An 18516-nucleotide genomic window follows, 5' to 3' on the forward strand; every position below is an offset into this window, starting at 1 on the left:
GAGGGGAGACTGAGCTGAGACTAAAACGTTTTGATGTGCCCTGAAAAAAAGAAAAAAAGAAGGGAAGTGACAGAGGGAAAGAAACCGAATGAGAGACAGTCAGGGAGAGGAGGAGAAGGAGGAGGAGGAGGAGAAATGGGAGATTGTCATTGTTAGATTTGTGTGTTCATTATGGGATGCCTTCTATCCCGCCGTCGGCAAGGGGACGGCGGCATGGAAACAGCTGTTCCTCTGTTACCGCGGAAACACAAGAAATGTTGGACATTAAAAAAATGACTTATTCCTACACCGATGTGTTTAGATTTATTCTGTGTGTGTGTGTGTGTGAGACAGAATGAGGTTTGCTGTTTCATATTCACGAGAACAGACATTTTCAGGTGCAAAAAGCCGAGCAGAGGAAACATCCTGACAGAGGGACAGGTTTTTCTGGAAGGCTCTCTCTGACTTGTTTTGACTCTCAAAGTATTCTGTCACTTTCAGAGGAGTCAGAGATGTTCAGCTGCCACCTCGGCTCCTTGTAACAACACTCAGCTCAAGACAGAAGCACCCAGCTAAGACGCAACATAATCAGCCCCTGAATAAACCCTAGAATTAAACCTGCAGCGCCTGACAGAAAAACTGCCGCTGTTCAATTTCCTATTAGGTTCATGTTTATGTTTGTAAAACAAAAAAAGTGTTTGCTTTAAAACAAACATAGCTGTTGACACATTCAAGGAAAATTTTGGTTATTCACTTTTTTCCAGCAGCTGGGCTGGCACCATTCAAAGTTCAGAAATACACCCACCAGCACTTCTATAGCATATAATTATACTAGCTAAACTAATTTAGCAGTTGGAAATTTACAGCACTAACACTGGGCCACTGACAGTACTGATGATTAATGTGCTTTGTTCATATTCATTTAAAAAGAACTCCCTCATCAGCCATAAAACAACGGTTGTTTTTACCTTTCTGTTTGTGTATGGATTCAACAAAAAAAACATACATGTTAATTAGTAGTTTTCAGGTCAGTGTTTCCCAATCTGACCTGCATGTTTTAGACATTTTCTTGCTCCAACACACCTGGTTCAAAATGATCAGCACGTGATGAAGCTCTGCAGAAGCCTGATAGTGACCCATTCATCTGAATCAGGTGTGCAGGAGCAGGGAAACATGCAGGTCAACACACAGACATGAGAGTGGTATCCTTATCTAAAGGAGGAGGAGGAAGGCTGTTCAACACCAAACGTCAGGTCTGTTAAGAAATGGTTTCCCCACTCAAGAGTAGAACTTGCACAGAGCCCCGACCTAAACCCCATCGGCCATGTTGCCCCACATGAGCGGTCGACCTCACTTAAGCTCTTGTGGCTGAATGGGAGCGAACCCCTGCTGGCAGGTCCCACAACACTGCAGAAAGTCTTCATATACTGTCCTTACGGCCGTGTAGTGCATGTCCACTCATTTACAGCTCTTTGATTCGTGAACTCCAACTTTGTATCAAATGCAAATTTATTTACAAAGCAAAGAAAATTGTTTTAGTATACAGATTTAGGTCACCGTGCACCACAAAAGAAGCTATGCGAGTAAAATCAGGCTCAAAGATTGTCCATTTAGGAATGTCATTTCATGTCCGCGTGTGTCGTGATTAGATGTAATCTCAGTACATTCTTTATAATAACGTTCCTAGAATAGGCTTTTACCTTTACAGAAGCTAGGAACATCTTATCAGTTTTAATCCCGAAGCCACATTGTGATGAAAATGACAAAACAGGATCATTGTGATTTTGATCTAAACCCTTTTACACAGTCCATAAGCTTTTCTACAAGGTGTGCAAAGTATTTGTGTTTCATAGCACTTCCATGTACTTTTATAGGTCTATTAAGGCCACATCTTTCTTACAGGTTGATCTTAAATGAAGTGTTGGCTAGTTGACATTGAAGATCTTTGAGAAAGCTTACATAGACAGAACAAATGGTCACCACGTTGCAGAAGGATTGGTCACTAGTCCTTGTGGCCAACTGAGAATCCTGCTTTTACATTAAAATACAAATCAATGTATAAAAATACCAACATCTTATGGCATATAGACAAAAGAATACAAGAACGAGCAATAATATAAACACCGCTATTAAAACAGTTCATCCTGTTGGATCAGACGCTTTCTCCTCTTCGTCGCTGCTGGAGGAAGACAGCGGCACGTCCTCGCCCAGCCTCTTTAGCTTGGCTTTGTAATAAGCCTTCTTCATCCTGAAGGCCTTCTCCTTCTGCCGGGCTGCTCTCCTCTTCTCCTTCACCAGCTCCTGCTCCCACGCCAGCACCTTCATCCTGTTCTCCCACTCCAGGATCTTCATCTGCTGCTGCTGCTCCAGAGCCTCTGTCCTCTGCTGGCGCTCCAGTCTCGACAGGTCTACGGAGAAGTGCTGCGTCGAGTGGTGGCTGGCTTCCTCCGTCTCGCTGCCTGACGGGTGGAGGCGCTGGCTGATGAGCCTGGAGGTGCCTGTGAGGTCGGAGATGTAGAAGGTGAGTGAGGTGAACCGTGTGTCCCTCAGTGCATTGATCCAGTATCTATTGCTTCATGCATCTTTACATGTTTGTATCAAAGAAATTCTCCTCCCACTGGTGACCTGTATGGATTTCAGTGTTTCTTTTAATGCCCCACCTGTATCATTCATTATATACGTACAACTAATAATTAGGGATGTTAGTAATTACTTGTTCATCCATTAAATGACAATAAGAATATTGACTGATTAATTAATTAATCAGTTTAACGAACATGGATGTCCTGGTAACATTAGAGGTGAGGAGCTCCTACTTTAAATACAACAACGAGTGCACTGCACACAATAAAAATGTGTTATACTGGTATCCTTTAAGGGGTCACAGACATTTGTCCATTCTAAATAGTAAATAGCATTTTAATCTTGTTGGTCAATAATCGCTTAATGAGTGTAGATATCAGTCAGAGGGAAATTTCCAAATCGGCATCCCAACAATAACATCAAATAATACCAGAGAGATTATCTGAGTTCTTCTGAGTTGACCAATCCATCTATTTATAAATGTGCTCAACCATATGCTGCCACTGAGCTTCCAGACTCCAACTCCAATCCTCTTCATACTGCTCTGCATGCACCGAGTCAGTCCTTTGCTTTCATCTGTTGCTTCGGGAACCTAAACCTGCCTTATACGAATATGTTGAGCTCTAAAATCACCAGCGGTAATCTGAATAACCCGTCTTGTTTAATCAGAAGAGGGTCATTGGGAAAGCTCAGGTTATTCTTAAGGATCCGCTCCACCATCTTTACTCTGAGTTTTTCTCTCCTTCCCTCCAGGCTGCCCGATTCAGCAGAAATAGATATGGTTGCTCTTTTGTGCCACAGGCTATCTGAACCTTAGTACCGGAGGGTATGTGGGACTGGTATCTACTACGTACTAGTTAGCTCTGGTATACTGCACTGAAATCAGGGGTCCATTTAGCTTAAAGTGTTTTTTTACCTTCCTTAATTGCATGTGTTTTTTTTTGACTGTATTTTAATGTTCTCTGTTTGTGTAAGTAGTCTGTGTGTTTGCCCTCCAGTGGGATAATATAACATTTCTATTTTATTTTAATGGAGCAGGAGTTACTCTCTTGTGATGTGTGTGCACTTACACCCCACCTCAGTAAAGGCAACCTAAACAATAACCTTATTATCAATTATTACGTATAAGTGTGTACACGTGACAGAGTGTCGTCTTAAAGTATGTCTGTCTATCTATTAATCAGGTTACTGCTCATGTAAACATTCGAAGCTCCAGACTGACACAGATATTTGTGTCACTGTGGCAGCTTGCGGGGCTTTATCTGGGGGTACCTGGTGCTGTGAAGAAGGCGGCTGGAACCGTCACACCCTGTAGCTCTGCATTGTGGGAGGTGGAGTTTGCAGTGGGACTGTGGTACAGCTCTGACCAATCACTGCCTGGTATTCTGTCCAAGGCGTCACGCTGCAGGCAGATGGCCACTTGCTCCTTGCTGTCCTCAGCCTGAGGAGGAGAGAACGGTGTGTTTGAAGTGATCATTTTACAATGGTGGTGCAAAATATGACTGCATGACTGTAGCTGTCCATTAATATGAGATGCTGCTCGATGTTGCTTCTAGGTTTAAATTGTGCCTCTAAAATAAATGTAAATCAAAAGATTCATTTCAGAATATTTACCTGAGTGGCGCTGCCGTTCATCTGCCCAGCAGCATTTATCGCCATTAAATTGCCTCCTAATAAAAAAATAAAAAAAGACAGAGACACAGACAGGGAGGGACAGCAGGTGAATAGGTTTCAGAAAAATAAACAGAGAGCGCCCCCCTCAGGTGGAAGCAGGTACAACATCCCATTCCCACACACTCAAACACTGATGTTTCTCCAATCTAGTATATGAGATGCAAATAAAATTCCTGTTTTATCAGTGTTTGAAACCCACTAAGAGATGATTAAACTATTCAAACTTGTAAGTAATGGAGCATGATTACAAATGGACAGAATCTATTTTGGGAGGCAAATCTTTAAGAAAGAAAAAGTCAGATTCAAATTTACCAACAGTGAAGTCGTTTCTTGTCGAGTACTGTAATGACAGATTAGAATATTTAGAAATCAAACACTTTCACACTTAAACAATAAATTCAAGGATTACTCGGTCAGTTTCCAGGCTGACTTCCTTAAAAGTTGAACTATTTGACAAACTGAATGTTTTGGGGCCGCAGGGCGGTCAAGTGAGAGGTGTGACAGTCTTTCAGATAGAGGATTTGTGTTTCAGTTGACGTGGCTACAAATATCCACTCTGCTGTCCTTGAGCATTAAATCCCTAAAAGAATCCCAGCGCTGCAGTATTGTAGCCAATTCTGGTTTCACTGCTGTAAGGGGGACAATAGAAAACTCCAATTTAACTCTGAACTTTGGATTTACTTCACACGTGAACATTGAAGAACAGTAAACCTTCTTTTTTGTGGTGGTTCAATGTTCATGTTTGGGACTAGAGATAAAAATTATTCAGTGCTTCAGGATAACAGGATGGGAAACCTCAAAGGTTCTGGCAGTCTTAAGACTCTGGGAACATGAGAGCAGCAATTAAAGAGGCAGTTCACCCTGTTTTTTTTTGTTATTTGTTTTTTTAATTTGGTGAGCGTCACAAACCTAATTCCTTTCACATTCATTGTATTAGAGTGGAGGCAGAAATCTGAGATGCAGCAAATTCAGGGTCGGTAAATATTACAGGGGTTGACAGGGGTTTGTACAAGGACTGGAAACAACAAACAAAAAACATTACAGCATTACCTTTTCATGATTTCAAAAAATGAGGAAGAACCTTTTCAGGTACAAATGAATGGCTAGCTGTCATTAATAATAATCCATTAATAATAATCCTGCTTCACACACACTTTAATTACAATATTATTAGAAGATAGATCAATAATATTTTATGTTTTGAAAATTGCTGTAGTGTTACCACAATAGAAATGTTTTTTCTCATAAATCAAGTGGGACTACAACTTTAGCTTCTTGGTGCTACTCTCTGACATGGGAAATAAAACTATTTGTATTGTATTCTGGCAAAATAATTTCCTTCGGGATTAATAAAGTTTATCTCATCTTATCTTGAATGAATGAACCTTCAAAGTATATAAAACCTAAAAGACAGCAAATACAAACCACAAAAACATCACTATAGATAGGACACACACACACACTCATCTACACCACCAACTACAGAGCAATCACACGTAACGATAACGTTAGTAGCACATGCACTCACAGATACTTCTAGCTAATATCTGGCATGCTTCTGCAGATGCTCCCCGGTGTTAACATTGATGCTAGGCTACCTTCCACTAGCTTGCGGACCGCTGCTTTGTGGCCAGCTCCCGCTGCGTGGCTGGTGAGAGCAGCCTCGCCCATGGTCTGAAGTTTGATTGATTTACAACAGGCCCTGCATCGGGCGAAGTGAATGTCCTGGGTGTCCTTAACCAGCCAGCCCTTGTAAATTCCCTTTGAGAGCCAGGAGTCTTTAAATTTACATTTCCCAGGCATAGCTAGCTGTGAAGTTAGCTGGACCGCTACTAAACGGACAGGCGCAACCCCTTACCTTCCACTGCCTCCTGCTGCCTTCAGGGCCTGCTCGGAACATCTATTGTCATCTATATATTTTATTACATAAAGTTAGGAAATATTCATAAATCGGCATCGATACGTTGAGCTACTTCATATGACTTCCTATGATATTACTAAAAGACTCTAAAATAACTGAAAGCATTAGAAAAAAAAAGGCAACATCATTATCTCTTGCTGTCGTAAGGAAAAAAATAAGTCATACAAAGTATTCATTGGTTTCGAAAAGTTTACATTAAAGTTAAAGGAAGGAGCCAAAACATATAATGACTAGCATAAAAGGCCATTTTAAAATCAACACCTTAAGACGAACAAGGTATTATTTTCAGAAAAACAGTAAAACAGTAAAGGCAGCACAGCTCGACAGTCAGTCACGTGTGTCGCTTTGTCCAATACAAATACATCAACCTTTTTTCTAACCAATCAACGTCCAGGAAGCCGGTAGTGTAGCCTGATTGGTTGAAGTGGGGCACGGAAGCCAGGATGGGAACACATGGGCACTAGTTAGCGAACCTTGGATGCAAATAAACATGTTTTAATGGAGATTTGAAACACATTTACTTGGCTTTTGGGGCTTTTTTGTAAGTAAAGCATCTAGCTGCATTTATCGGCCTGGAAAAGTTACTTATCTTAATTCTTACCCACCAAGTAACACGAGATTTGCTCTTGCTTTTAGCTTGTTTTGCTACTAGAAAGGCTAAAAGTGACTGTACTCAACATTATCATCATTATCAACACTGTAATATTTGAAATAACAGCCTGTTTAACATCTTTTCTTACTCAAAGATCTATGTGTGTGTTGTCACTTTATATCTTTCAGCCTCCCTTTATAATGTGTCAGAAGTGAAAGTTATTATCATTAAGAGATGGAGACAGCAGCCCTGGTAGCTCCAGTCACAGCTCTGGAGTTCCTTCGGGATGCATTTCTACTGACAGGTAGGCATCAGTGTTGTGATGCACAAATACAAACTTGTCTAACAACAAATGCAGGGGTAGAAAAGGTTGACCTGTAAACGTGGTTTGACATATTTCAGTGGGGAGTACAACACTTATTCTAGTTTTAGTTCAAGAAGACTGAACACAACAAATGTAACAAAATGTTCTGTTCTGCCCTGTCTGTCCTGGCAGGTGAGGGTCCAGTCTTGACGGTGTACAGCCTCAAACCTCGACCTAAAGCCAGCGCCTCACTGAGTGTGCTCCAACACTACAGAATCCATGGGATAAGACCTAGAAATCCTGCAGCTGTCCCAGCACAGAGCTCTGCCACCGGCGACTACGAGGAGAACAAAGACGGTTAGCACAAGCACATACTGTTTTAATTGGTCTCTTTTTTTTAAAAATGAATTTGCTCTGTTGTGTACAGACAGGTTGTTTTATTTATTCACTATCAGAATGTCTAAAAAATGACTTGTCGATTTGAGTTAAATCAGATGGACAGATAAGTCTGTCCAGTATTGTTGCACTTACTGATAGTCCTCTATTTATTCATACTTTTTACAGGTGCTTTTGTTTATACAGTCACAAAATCCATTCTTGTCTGTCAATCCCCAGGACTGAGCTCTACCTCAGAGCCCAACTTCTATGACTTAGCAGTGTTTGGAGGCAAGGCTGTGAGGTTGGTGAGGCTCCACACGGATCTCAAGAATGGGCAGCATCTGTGCTGGGAGATTCTGGGTCCCCTCATGGAGCTACAGGACTGGGCCCTGGATGTCCGCTGGCTTTCTGGAGTCAGACAGTCACTTCTTTGTGTGGCTGTAGCCCACAATAGCGCTCTTCTCCTGGATGTTATTACAGGGAATGCCCTGGTTCAGCGCTCCTGTCTGGAGGGTTGTCTGCTTTACTCTGCCCTCCTTCTGGTGCACGAATCCTGGACGGATACGGTCTTAGTAGGGGGGACTGTGTTCAACCAGCTGGTTCTCTGGAAGCCTGGAGGAGGAGGAGACAAAAGTAGTGATTCTGAGCAGAAAGCTCCAGTTGAGAGACGTCTGCTGGGCCACAGCGGGGTCATCTTCAGCATCTCTTACCTCCAGGAGAAAGGACTGCTAGCGTCAGCATCTGATGACCGCAGTATACGAGTGTGGGGTGTTGGCGCATTAGGGGGTCCTGGGGGGAAATGTGGGGACTTGAACCCGGCTTGTTTAATGGTCTTATATGGACACCAGGCTAGGGTGTTCTCGGTGCGGCTCTCCTCAGGGAAAGCGTTCAGTGCTGGGGAAGACGGGTGCTGTTTAGTCTGGGACTGGGCAGGCGGTGGCAAGGTGGTTCGGACGTTGAAGGGACACAGAGCAGGGGGGGTTCGTGCACTCGCAGTCAGTGAGGGAACGGGAGATGAGGAGAGATGGGTGGCCACAGGGGGAGCAGATGGTGGGTTGAGGTTGTGGATGTTAGAAGGGAATGAGGAGAGGAAGGAGAGAATAGAGGAAGCAGTAACCGAGAAGCTAACTGACCTGAAATTCCCCGGTCAAGGCTTACCTAAAGAGGTCTGTATAGCAGGGGAAGGGGATGGAAGTTGGAGTCAGAGTAAGTTTATGGTCTGCACTGATCAAGGAATAGTTTACCAATACAGCAATGGACAGTGGGAGATGGTATGGCAAGGGAGTCCCGAGTTTCACTCTTATTGTGTGATGGAAACAATAACTGTCAATGTGAAAGACTCAACAGTAAAAGTTCATTTGTGTGCTGTGGGAAACCTCACAGGGTCCATACAGGTCTTCCCTATCTCACATCCTCAGTGTGGGATTCTTCTCACAGGTGGACTAGGGAAGATCCATAGTCTTATTTGGCAAGAAGTTAAAGAAAGCTTGTATTTGTTGGCATCAGGCACTGATGGCCTTGTCCATCGCTGGTGTATAGACGTAAAATTAGATGAAAACTGTTCCTTGGCTCTCATTGTAAATCCTCGTCCTCCTTTCCTCCTTCCCCCCTGTGCCAAGCGCTGGCTGACAGCTGCAGTGTGCCTCCATTCTGCTTCATGGGAGTTGCTGTGGGTGTGTGGGGACAGGAGAGGCTCCCTGCTTTTGTTTCAGGAAGCAGGAAAACAGGAGCAAAAGATACTAGATGGCATAAGGATGGATGAAGGCTTGCTAACTGGCAGGAAACAAGGGGTTGAAGCAGAGGAAAATGGAAGCAGAAAAAAAGTAGGTGACCCAACGCTGCATGCGCTGAGCTGCCTGTTTGGGGTGCACGGAAAACAGGGCGTAACTTCAGTGTGTGAATACCAGGGACTGCTCTACAGCTCTGGCAGGGACGGTTGTGTGAGAGTCTTCAGAGTATGTCCAACACCACTAGAAAAACTTGAAGAAAAGAGTAACGGAAAGAGTGTAGAGAACAAGGGAGGGCTTCAGCTGGAGGTTCTCAGAGTCCAGCGGGCCTGCAAGGGTATGGAGTGGCTGGAAAGGGTTTTGATTCTTGAACATGAAATTCCAGTGGAGGAGGAGGAGGAGGCTGAGTTTGGACAGGAATGTGAGAACCATTTCAGGACAAAGAAACTAAATTTGGCTGAAAAGATGGAGGCCGCAGAGGAGGAAAAAGAGGAGGGAAGCTTAAGAAGAGAAGAAAAAAAGATGGAGAATGAGGGAAGAGAAGCCAGGTTTGTCATCCTTGGCTTTCATGCTGTTCACTTTGTGGTTTGGGACCCTGTGAAGCAGGAGAGGCTTTTAGCGGTGCCTTGTGGTGGAGGGCATCGCTCTTGGAGTCTCTGGCCATCCAACAAAGGGGCTTGGCCCGGATATGGAGCTCTGGTCTTCATCAAGCAGGGGGCTGTCCTGGCGTCGCAGCCCCCTAGAGAGGATCCAAGCTGGGTTGGAAAGGCAGGAAGGAGTGGAGGATGGGGCCTGAGAGAGGGCATCCACGGGAGGGGGATCAGTTGTGTATACAGGCTGGGGAGGATCAGGGGAATTATGAATGACATTCAAATAAAGAGTACTGGAAATGAGACTGAAATTAAGGGAAGGGATGGATTCAACGATGAAGCACGGGAGGTGGATAGAGATGAAGGGCATTGGGAGATAGTGGTGACAGGAGGAGAGGACACTAGCTTATCCATATTGGCAGTGCATCCCAACTCTGGCAGCATCAGAGTTCTCTCAGTTATCACTGACCACATCTCAAGCGTTCGGACAGTGACAGCAGTAACAGGTCCAGAGGGAGGGAGTGAAAACCAGACACAGTCTCTCTCTGCCCTGCTCGTGTCAGCTGGTGGGCGAGCTCAGATGCAGTGTTACCGGCTGCTGATCGGCTGGGACTGGCGGAGACTCGCTCCCTCCTGCCAGGTGATCCAGGTGGCCAGTCACCGTTTGGACGCACAATGGGAGAGGAGGCGGAACCGACACAAGACGGTGAAAATGGACCCAGAAACAAGGCAAGATAATGTAATGCAGGAGGCACGAGCTGAAAGTTAAATATGAAAAGAAGCTGTGTCATACCTGTGTTTTAGTTTCTCCACACATTTCAATTTAATCTATTATGAGGACTTTTTAATTATGACTACCTAATGTCTGGCTACTTTGAAGCTCTTCTGCCCTCCATCCTTTCCTCTGCCTTCATCCCCTTCCCTCCTTCCTTCATACCAGCATCCATCTTCAAGAAAAGTGGACATTCTCTCATAAAGTCTCCATAGAAGAGATCTTTACTGGCATAATGTGCAGAATTTGAGTGTTGAAGAAATTCAGCTCTTGTATCTCAGTTGGATACGCTCTTTTGTTTTTAAATCTACTTCTGAACTACTCTTACCAGTTGTTTCTGTGTGTTTTCAGGTACATGTCTGCAGTGATGGTGGATGAGAGGACAGACTTTAGTCTTCTCGCTCTGGCCTGCAGCGATGGAGCTTTGAGGTTAGTGTCGCTTAAAACTTCTAAAACCGTCTTTCAAACAGTTTCCCAACTGTTAATGCTCTCAAATGAGTATTTTCAGTGATGAATGTAACTGGATGTGAGAAGAAATGTGTTGTTTCTTGGAAAAATCTAACTTGAGCTGTTTGCTCAACCTGAAATCTCCTTCACTGCTGTCTTTTCCAGAATGTTCTCAGTCAGTGAAGTTAAACGTGAAATTAATCTGTTGTGGGAGACGTTTTACCACCAGCGCTGTGTGCTCAGCGTTGCCGCCTGCAGCCTGGAGGATGGGAAAGGCAACAGGTGAGCTAATGTTTGTTCACGTTTTAATTTCAAGAACCTGAATCGGCTCAATGTTGGCGCCTTCATTACAAGATACAGGTATTCTTGCTTTGTAGTAACCCATCAGAACCAGATCACTGATTTGTTTTTCAATACATCTGTGTATATGTCTTTGTTGTTGTGACTGGCAGATCAAACTTAAATTTTAGAATTTAATATTAAGAGCTCAATAAATTTAGGCTATTTTTCTATGTCCAACATGTTCACTCTTTTTGTTTTTGGTAAACTCTGAGTAAAACAATCACATGTTGTGAATCATATGTGCTCATTTGTGTTCACTTCTCCCCCTATCAGGTACAACCTGATGTTTAGTGCTGCAACAGATGGCAAAATTGCAGTGTGGGATTTGACTGAAGCCTCTTCCTTATCGTCCGGTACTTCGAGCAGTGCTCCAACTCCACCAACCCCTTGCCTCGACATTCCCGCCCACCAGAGCGGCGTCAACGCATTGGCTGTTAAGGCAGAGAAACTCGGACAACAAGAGGGCGGTTGCCTGGTAACTATTGCTAGCGGAGGGGATGATGGGCAGCTGACAGTGTCCAAGATTAGGGTGCAGTACCCAGAAGATGGAAACACTGGGGGCAGCAGAGGGTTGTCTCAGATCTCTGAGCCCCTGACTTCTCTACAAACCCAGTTCCAGCTCCCAAACCAGCTTCATGTCCATCTCCACTCTCAGTCCCACATCCCACTGGCTCACGCTGCCCCTCTGACTGCTCTGAAGCTCCTGAGTCCAGACCTGGTGGTGTCCACCTCTTCAGATCAGAGGGTTTCCCTGTGGAGGGTTGGCACTGCTGGCATCAGTCACATCGGGGCGCTGTGCTCCCATGTTGCAGATGCTGCAGGACTTGCAGTGTGGGAGGGGCGGCCGATAGAGGAGGGAGAAGATAAAAAGAGGAAAACAAGGTTTGAGTCTGAGCAGGAGACTGCAATTTGGAGAGGGAAAGGGAATCAGAGAGGATTACAAATGACGTGTGAGACAGCAGAGGGTGAGACAGGCGGGAGATTCAATAAGGATAAAGAAACAGCTGATGGGACCGAGGGTAGAGAACCTGTTGAAGCACTGAGTGAGACAGGTGGCCCAGTTTGTAAGATAAGTGATGGGAAAGGAGGTGAGACAGCTGGTGAGCGTGGAAATCAAACTGACACTGACAGCGAGGGCAAGACAGAGAGTGAGGGAAATATGGAGACAGGTTTCAAGGCTTCCTGTGACAGCACGAAAAAGAGAGAAAAGACGGGATGGGTGCTGGTCTGCGGCCAGGGCATCCAGCTACTACGAGTCAGAAATGCAGAGTTGTGGACTACAAGAGGAGAAAGAGACAAAGAGAAAGTGAACCACAGAGTGACTTTACAAGAAAAGTCAACAGAAGTGGAATGAAAAGATGGCAGTGGCCCAAACAATCACTTTCACAAATGAACAAATTTTTAAAATTATTTATGAATTATCCATCAAATTACTTGAATGCAGCTTCATGAATTGATCACAGTCGTTTTACTTTGGTAATTTTTACAGTTTAATAAAGTTTATTTATTTTCCTGCTTTCCCAGTGTTTATTGAGTACATTACACATTAGGAAGCCATTTATTGCTCGTGTGGCTTAAAGAGGATTTCGTAAAAAGCAAAACTAGAAATATCTATTTTATTTCTGGAACACAGGCAACAGTTCCAGTAAGTATCACTGACAAACCAGTATAAAGAGCTATAAAAGAGTTTTCCTCATGGAGTTTTAGATTAAAGTTTGACTTGACTTCTGTGAAACTAAAGCCTATTATTCATCTCTGCTAGCCTAAAAGAAGTCTTGTATGATAAATGTAATCAGGTTACATTTGTGCTCACAACAAAGCACCAAAAGCATTTGCTTCCCATTAAGGAAAAAAAATTTAAAATTCATGGTTATTTCGAGAGAACATTAGAACAATCACTGATGTGTTTTGGCCATCTGTGGCTTCCTTCAGGGAATAGAACCACACTACACAGAGATGCCTGAAGTTATTTTAATACAGCATGTTTAATCTCAACCAGCCAGGAAATAAAGCCCTTTACTTGAAGAGAACTGTGGGACTTCAGTGCCTTTACTTAATATCTCCACGCAGAAAAAAAAAACACTAAGTATATATATATTATATCCAGTTTGTGGTTAAAGAACCCTCAACTAACATCCACCTCGGAGGTGCCTCTGAGCAGGGCACTTATGTCCACATAGTCTTAGTGAAGAGCTGTTTTTTCCAAAAAATTTGCATATGTGCCGTCATATGGGAAACAGAAACCCCCTAAGGTGTTGCAATGTAATTAATGGGATAGAAAATAAATAAGATGGACAAAAGATTGATCTAAGGAGGATTTTTCTTTAATATTTGCTTTTTTTCCTGGTAAAACTGTTTAAACAGTTCAGCATCTCCTGGTTTATAAAATTGTTCACATGCCAAGATGGTGTGAAGGTAATGCTCTGAAGAGAATTGACCTAGTCAGGTTTGTTTTCTCTTCCTTCGTTTGTGAGGATCAATTAGAATACGTGGTCTAGACTTTGTATTAGGTTTAGGATTACAGTTATGTCAAGGTTGGGTGTCAGTGCGTGCACTGACTGACACTGACTGACACTTCCTTTGTTCTTCTCTACATGTGAGAACCCTGACTGACTAACCTTAACTGTCACAACTTCACACCTAACCCCAATCCAAGCTCAAGCTGAACCTAATGTGTATTTCTATTGCAAGTATTTGTTTTTCTGGTCACACTTTGCATTAATATTAAGAACAGAACTCCTCATATGTAGGTGTGTGTGTGTGTGTGTGTGTGTGTGTGTGTGTGTGTGTGTGTGTGTGTGTGTGTGTGTGTGTGTGTGTGTGTGTGTGTGTGTGTGTGTGTGTGTGTGTGTGTGTGTGTGATTGTGTATCCAGCCACAGAGTTAGGAAGGAGTGTTTGTGTAGGGACTATTAAAGACCTATTTTCTATACATAAATAAGTCAAGAGTGTGAGCATGAAGTGTGTGAGTCAAAGTGCCCACTCATACTGAGATTACTTTGTGTGCACGTGTGTGAATGTGTTCCAAAATGCAAATTTAGCGCTTCTGAAGCAGAATGTGTTGTGGTATGAAATGCTAATACTGCTTAAGTGGCAGGTTGAGATGGGAGAGTGTGCACAATTATTTGCATATGTGTGTGTGTGTGTGTGTGTGTCTGGTATTCAAATCTATTTGTGTCAGATGATGTGTGAGACATCTAGCTAGCAGCATGTTCACCTGTGCCACGTTAAATGTCAAATGTGTGTGTGTTGATTTCTATGTAGATGTCAGATGCAGTGTGCACCCACTTGTATGTAATGTGTGTGTTTGATTGTCTAAAGATGTCTTGTAAATGATGTGTGTATGCCTGTATGTCTTAAAAGCACTTTTGTCAAAATATGTATGTATGTATGTGTGTGTGTGTGTGTGTGTGTGGGGAGGGCTAGAGGGGGATCAGAGCCCATGTAGGGGCCGACTGCAGGTATCCATGAATATTTTAATATTTTAGCCTCGTCTCACATTGCCTTTTGTCGAGCACCCATCTCACCACTTGCCACTCACAATGGAGAGAAAGAGGGAGGAAGAGAGAGGAAGATGGAAAGTTAATATCACCTTGAAAATGAGCAATGAGGGGAGAGAGAGAGAAACAGGATGGGGGTGGGCAGGATGGAAAAAGGAGTGACCTGAAGAGAGGGGCTTAGATCCCCTCTCTTCAGGTCACTCCCATATGTTCATTACCTTTGGAAGGAGGAAGAGAAAGCAAGAGCCAAAGCACCTGTGTAACCAACACTATCACTTACAAAGGGAAGAAAGGGTGAGAGAAAAGGAGGAGGGAGAGTGAAAGCACCGGTGCGGAAAAGGAAAAAGTGAGGCCGGCGAGGAGGGAGAAGACGACGCCTGCCGCGCTGATGGTCACTGCTGGTGTTTGTTGGGTTGCAGAAGAGTAAGAGGGAAAGACAGACAAGCAGACAGGAATGAGGAGATGACATGAGAGAAAGATGAAGAGAAGGACTGATTGATGAGTGAAGTAGTGTAAGATGAAACAAGGGGAGGAAGACGCTTTCCAAGACCAGAATGTGTGTCTGGGATAAATGTTATACATTTTTTTAGGGGAAGACTTCTTTTTGAGTAAATTTGATCTGGTTTAGTCACCTTTAGTCTTCAAACAGCATGGAGATGGAGAGAAGAAGTGACTTATGCTTGACCCAGAACGAGGAATAAGTGTTCTGCTTTCAAAGCACAGAAGGAGTGACAATTTGCTCTCATCAAAGAGGTACACACACACTCTCTCCTACATCTTTCCATCACTAATTGTGGCCATGTTCCATTCACTGTGTTTGTTTCCTGCCTTTTTACCTTAAACCTAATCTCCAACTCTAAAACGCTAACCTATTACAAACTCGTGTTAAGATGATTTCGGAGGATTTTTCCAATCTGTCTCTCTTCACCAACATTTTCTCGCTTCACTTTTCAAACTCTTACTCACGCACACAGAGTGGCTCAAAATTCCTTTTGACACTAAAGTGCATCACGAGCTGACAGTAAAAAAACTACACTAAAAATATTTGCCCTCTTACTGCTTTAACCACAGCACAACATAACATGCACTGTATACAGTCTGAATGAATGTGGCACATGATGATGATTCTAATTTTCAAGAGTTTCTTTTGCACATTAATTGTTTCCTCTACCAAGTGGTTCTGTTTTTGGTCATTATCAGGGTATCTCAAGGTGAAGAGGAGGAAGGTTTTTAAAAGGATAAAGAAACTTGACTAAAAGTCTACAGCCATGCTGGCAGCTATGTGATGCTGTACTTATAGGCAAGGCAAGACGCTCAGTGTAAATCCGAGCAGGTCATGTTAACATGTTTGAGTCAGTCTATCTAGTAGCTGTTTAGTCATTTAACTGGATGAGTCAGGGGTTGACTACAGTCAGCAGGATCCAGCCTCTGGAGACTATGAACATCTGGACCAAAGTGGTGGACTGACCGACCTACATTACCATCCCTAAATTGTCATTCAAAACAAACTCATATTTGTACTGTGGAGTGTAAGCACTGTTCCTGCTGTTTACTGTGTCTATGATGCAAGAGTCACACTGTAAACTGTAAACATGTTTGCTAAAAGTGAGTGTGTCGATGATTTAAAAGTCAGACTCGTTTCTGCTGTCAGGCCCCTGGATTGGTGATGTCACGTGAACGCCTGCCTCTCATTGGTTCGTCTAGGAATAAAACAACAGGTGAGCCACTCAGGACCCTTTCACCTCTCAATTGTCAGGACCATGAAATATGCAGAAGCATATTTTGAGATAACTTGATCATCGGGTGTCATATTATGATGATTAAGTAATAAAACCTAATCTTTTTCTGTGCATAAGTGTCACTGAAAACTATCTTTTATTGATACGTCCATAGGGAGTCAGTCAAACTAAACTGTTAGATAGGATCTTAAATCAGATTTCTTAAAAGTCCCATATTATGCGAAATGCACTTTTTAACGTCTTCTCAACATAAATATGTTTCTCCCGGTGCACCTTGAGGCCACCAAACTATGAGAAAAGACCGTCCTCTCTCTTTTTCTCCTGCTCTGTTTTTCAGAAAACGTGTGACAACACTCACACAACAACAACAACAACACACTAAATTTGGCTCCTTTTATGATGTCATAAGGGGATCTGTTGATCATGTGACATCCTCCAGCCCTCTGAAAACCTCCTGAATCTACCACGCTGTCCGCCGTTGTTTTTTTTGTCTAACTCCATCTCCCAGTAACATGAGGATGTCAAAGGCGAGAACAAAACACACAAACTGTTCTGTTCTTCTAAAACAAAACATTCAGATAGAGGCTGAAAACAGCTGCGGCCTACACGTGTGTTTCTTAAACATTAAACCATGTAAAAACCTGTTCTAGTTGGACTTCCAAATACAAGTATGAATTTGAAGCGCACCTTATGGGAAATAAACAATGAAAATAAGTATTGATTACAGGCCATTTACTGATGGTTTTGACACTTTGTATGAATTCAGTTTTCATGATGATATCCAGATTATTCTCTTATTCGAGACAATATTGTTGAAGGGGCACCACTTAAACACCACAAAAATAAAATACTTTTTTTTTTTTTATTGAAGCCATTGAATTGACTGCACCCTTTGACCAAAATGGCTCTGCAGAGAAAAAAATCTTTAATAACTTTTATTCTCCTCTTATTTGCTTTTGTTGTCCGTTAATATCCTCAGACACACAATACCTGTATATAGTGGGGAATTGCCTGTGCAGCAGTCTTTCTCATTCAAAACAAATAACTCTGGTACACTCGGCCTTCAGCTGAATTTCATCACCAGTCCAAGGCCACTATGTTATTCTCCTGGTTGAAAGATGTTTATTAGAAGGCTATAAATGTTATTATTTCATCATATTTTCCTAAGCGGATGCTGCTGTTTTCATAAAATATCATGTTAACTTCCCTTATCAGCTTAAATCATGGTTGCATAAAGAACATGTAATCCTTTTAGCTGCAACATGTTGGCCCTGTACATTTTTATCTCAATACATGCAATGTATATTACCTAATCTATCTCAGTTTTAAGTATTTAGCCTTGCAGTTTCACACAGAAAATATTGCATGCATGCTAAAGTTATTCAGATTTTGGGTACAACATTGATATAACACAATGTAATACTAATGTAAATGCAACCCGAGTTTGAAACATTACCTTGTATCTTTTTTTTTTCCCCTTATCCTCCCCGTCTTATCACAGCCAAGCCACCTCTCCCCTCCCCGGCTCCCCATCTGGCTAATCACCGCAAACGAAGCCAGCAGCAAACATCATCATCCTCCTCCTCTCACCCTCATCCGGGGCCCTCCTCCATCCTCCTTTCAGACTCCACCATGACACCTTGGGGAGGCCTGGCTCTCTCTGAATCCTCCTTCACCTCGATCCCCCCGCCCCCTCCTCCACGGCCCCCTCCACCTCAACCCCCTCCTGCTCCACAGCCCACGCCATCCACGCCTTATCAAGGGAGACACACTGACGAGGAAGACGTTTCGAGTTCAAGTCTTAATTCTGAGGCTCCATCTCCACCTGTTGCAGTCCCACAGGACAGTGCAGGTGTGTCTGGAATGAGGGCCAGTCTGTAGGAACCATAAAATATTGTACTTTGGTCAAGGTTTACACTGCCTCACAGTGGGGAAAAAAGCAACTTGATCACTGAGACTTCAATACAGTT

At 43.1% G+C, this 18516-nt stretch overlaps 2 protein-coding genes across 3 annotated transcripts; one reads left to right on the forward strand and one right to left on the reverse strand.

Annotated features, from left to right (window-relative positions):
- Positions 1–1470: 1470 nt before the first annotated feature.
- On the reverse strand, positions 1471–6093 carry LOC139209379 (uncharacterized). 2 transcript variants are annotated; one of them, XM_070839056.1, is made up of 4 exons: positions 5835–6093; positions 4177–4232; positions 3835–4003; positions 1471–2477 (listed from the first exon to the last, which is right to left on the reverse strand). In XM_070839056.1, the coding sequence occupies exons 1-4, from the start codon at positions 6037–6039 to the stop codon at positions 2119–2121; spliced, it is 789 nt and encodes a 262-aa protein (XP_070695157.1). In that variant the 5' UTR covers positions 6040–6093; the 3' UTR covers positions 1471–2118. The 2 variants fall into 2 exon arrangements, with proteins under 2 accessions (XP_070695157.1, XP_070695158.1); XM_070839057.1 differs by lacking the exon at positions 5835–6093 and adding an exon at positions 4918–5016.
- An 840-nt stretch (positions 6094–6933) lies between these two features.
- wdr6 (WD repeat domain 6) lies at positions 6934–12766 on the forward strand. The gene is made up of 6 exons (XM_070839058.1): positions 6934–7053; positions 7246–7410; positions 7669–10477; positions 10872–10949; positions 11133–11249; positions 11583–12766. Exons 1-6 carry the CDS (start codon positions 6984–6986, stop codon positions 12661–12663), a joined length of 4320 nt encoding a protein of 1439 aa, XP_070695159.1. The 5' UTR covers positions 6934–6983; the 3' UTR covers positions 12664–12766.
- The last annotated feature ends 5750 nt before the right edge of the window (positions 12767–18516 follow it).

Source organism: Pempheris klunzingeri, chromosome 11 (assembly GCF_042242105.1).
Source record: "Pempheris klunzingeri isolate RE-2024b chromosome 11, fPemKlu1.hap1, whole genome shotgun sequence".
NCBI classification, from domain to species: Eukaryota; Metazoa; Chordata; class Actinopteri; order Acropomatiformes; family Pempheridae; genus Pempheris; species Pempheris klunzingeri.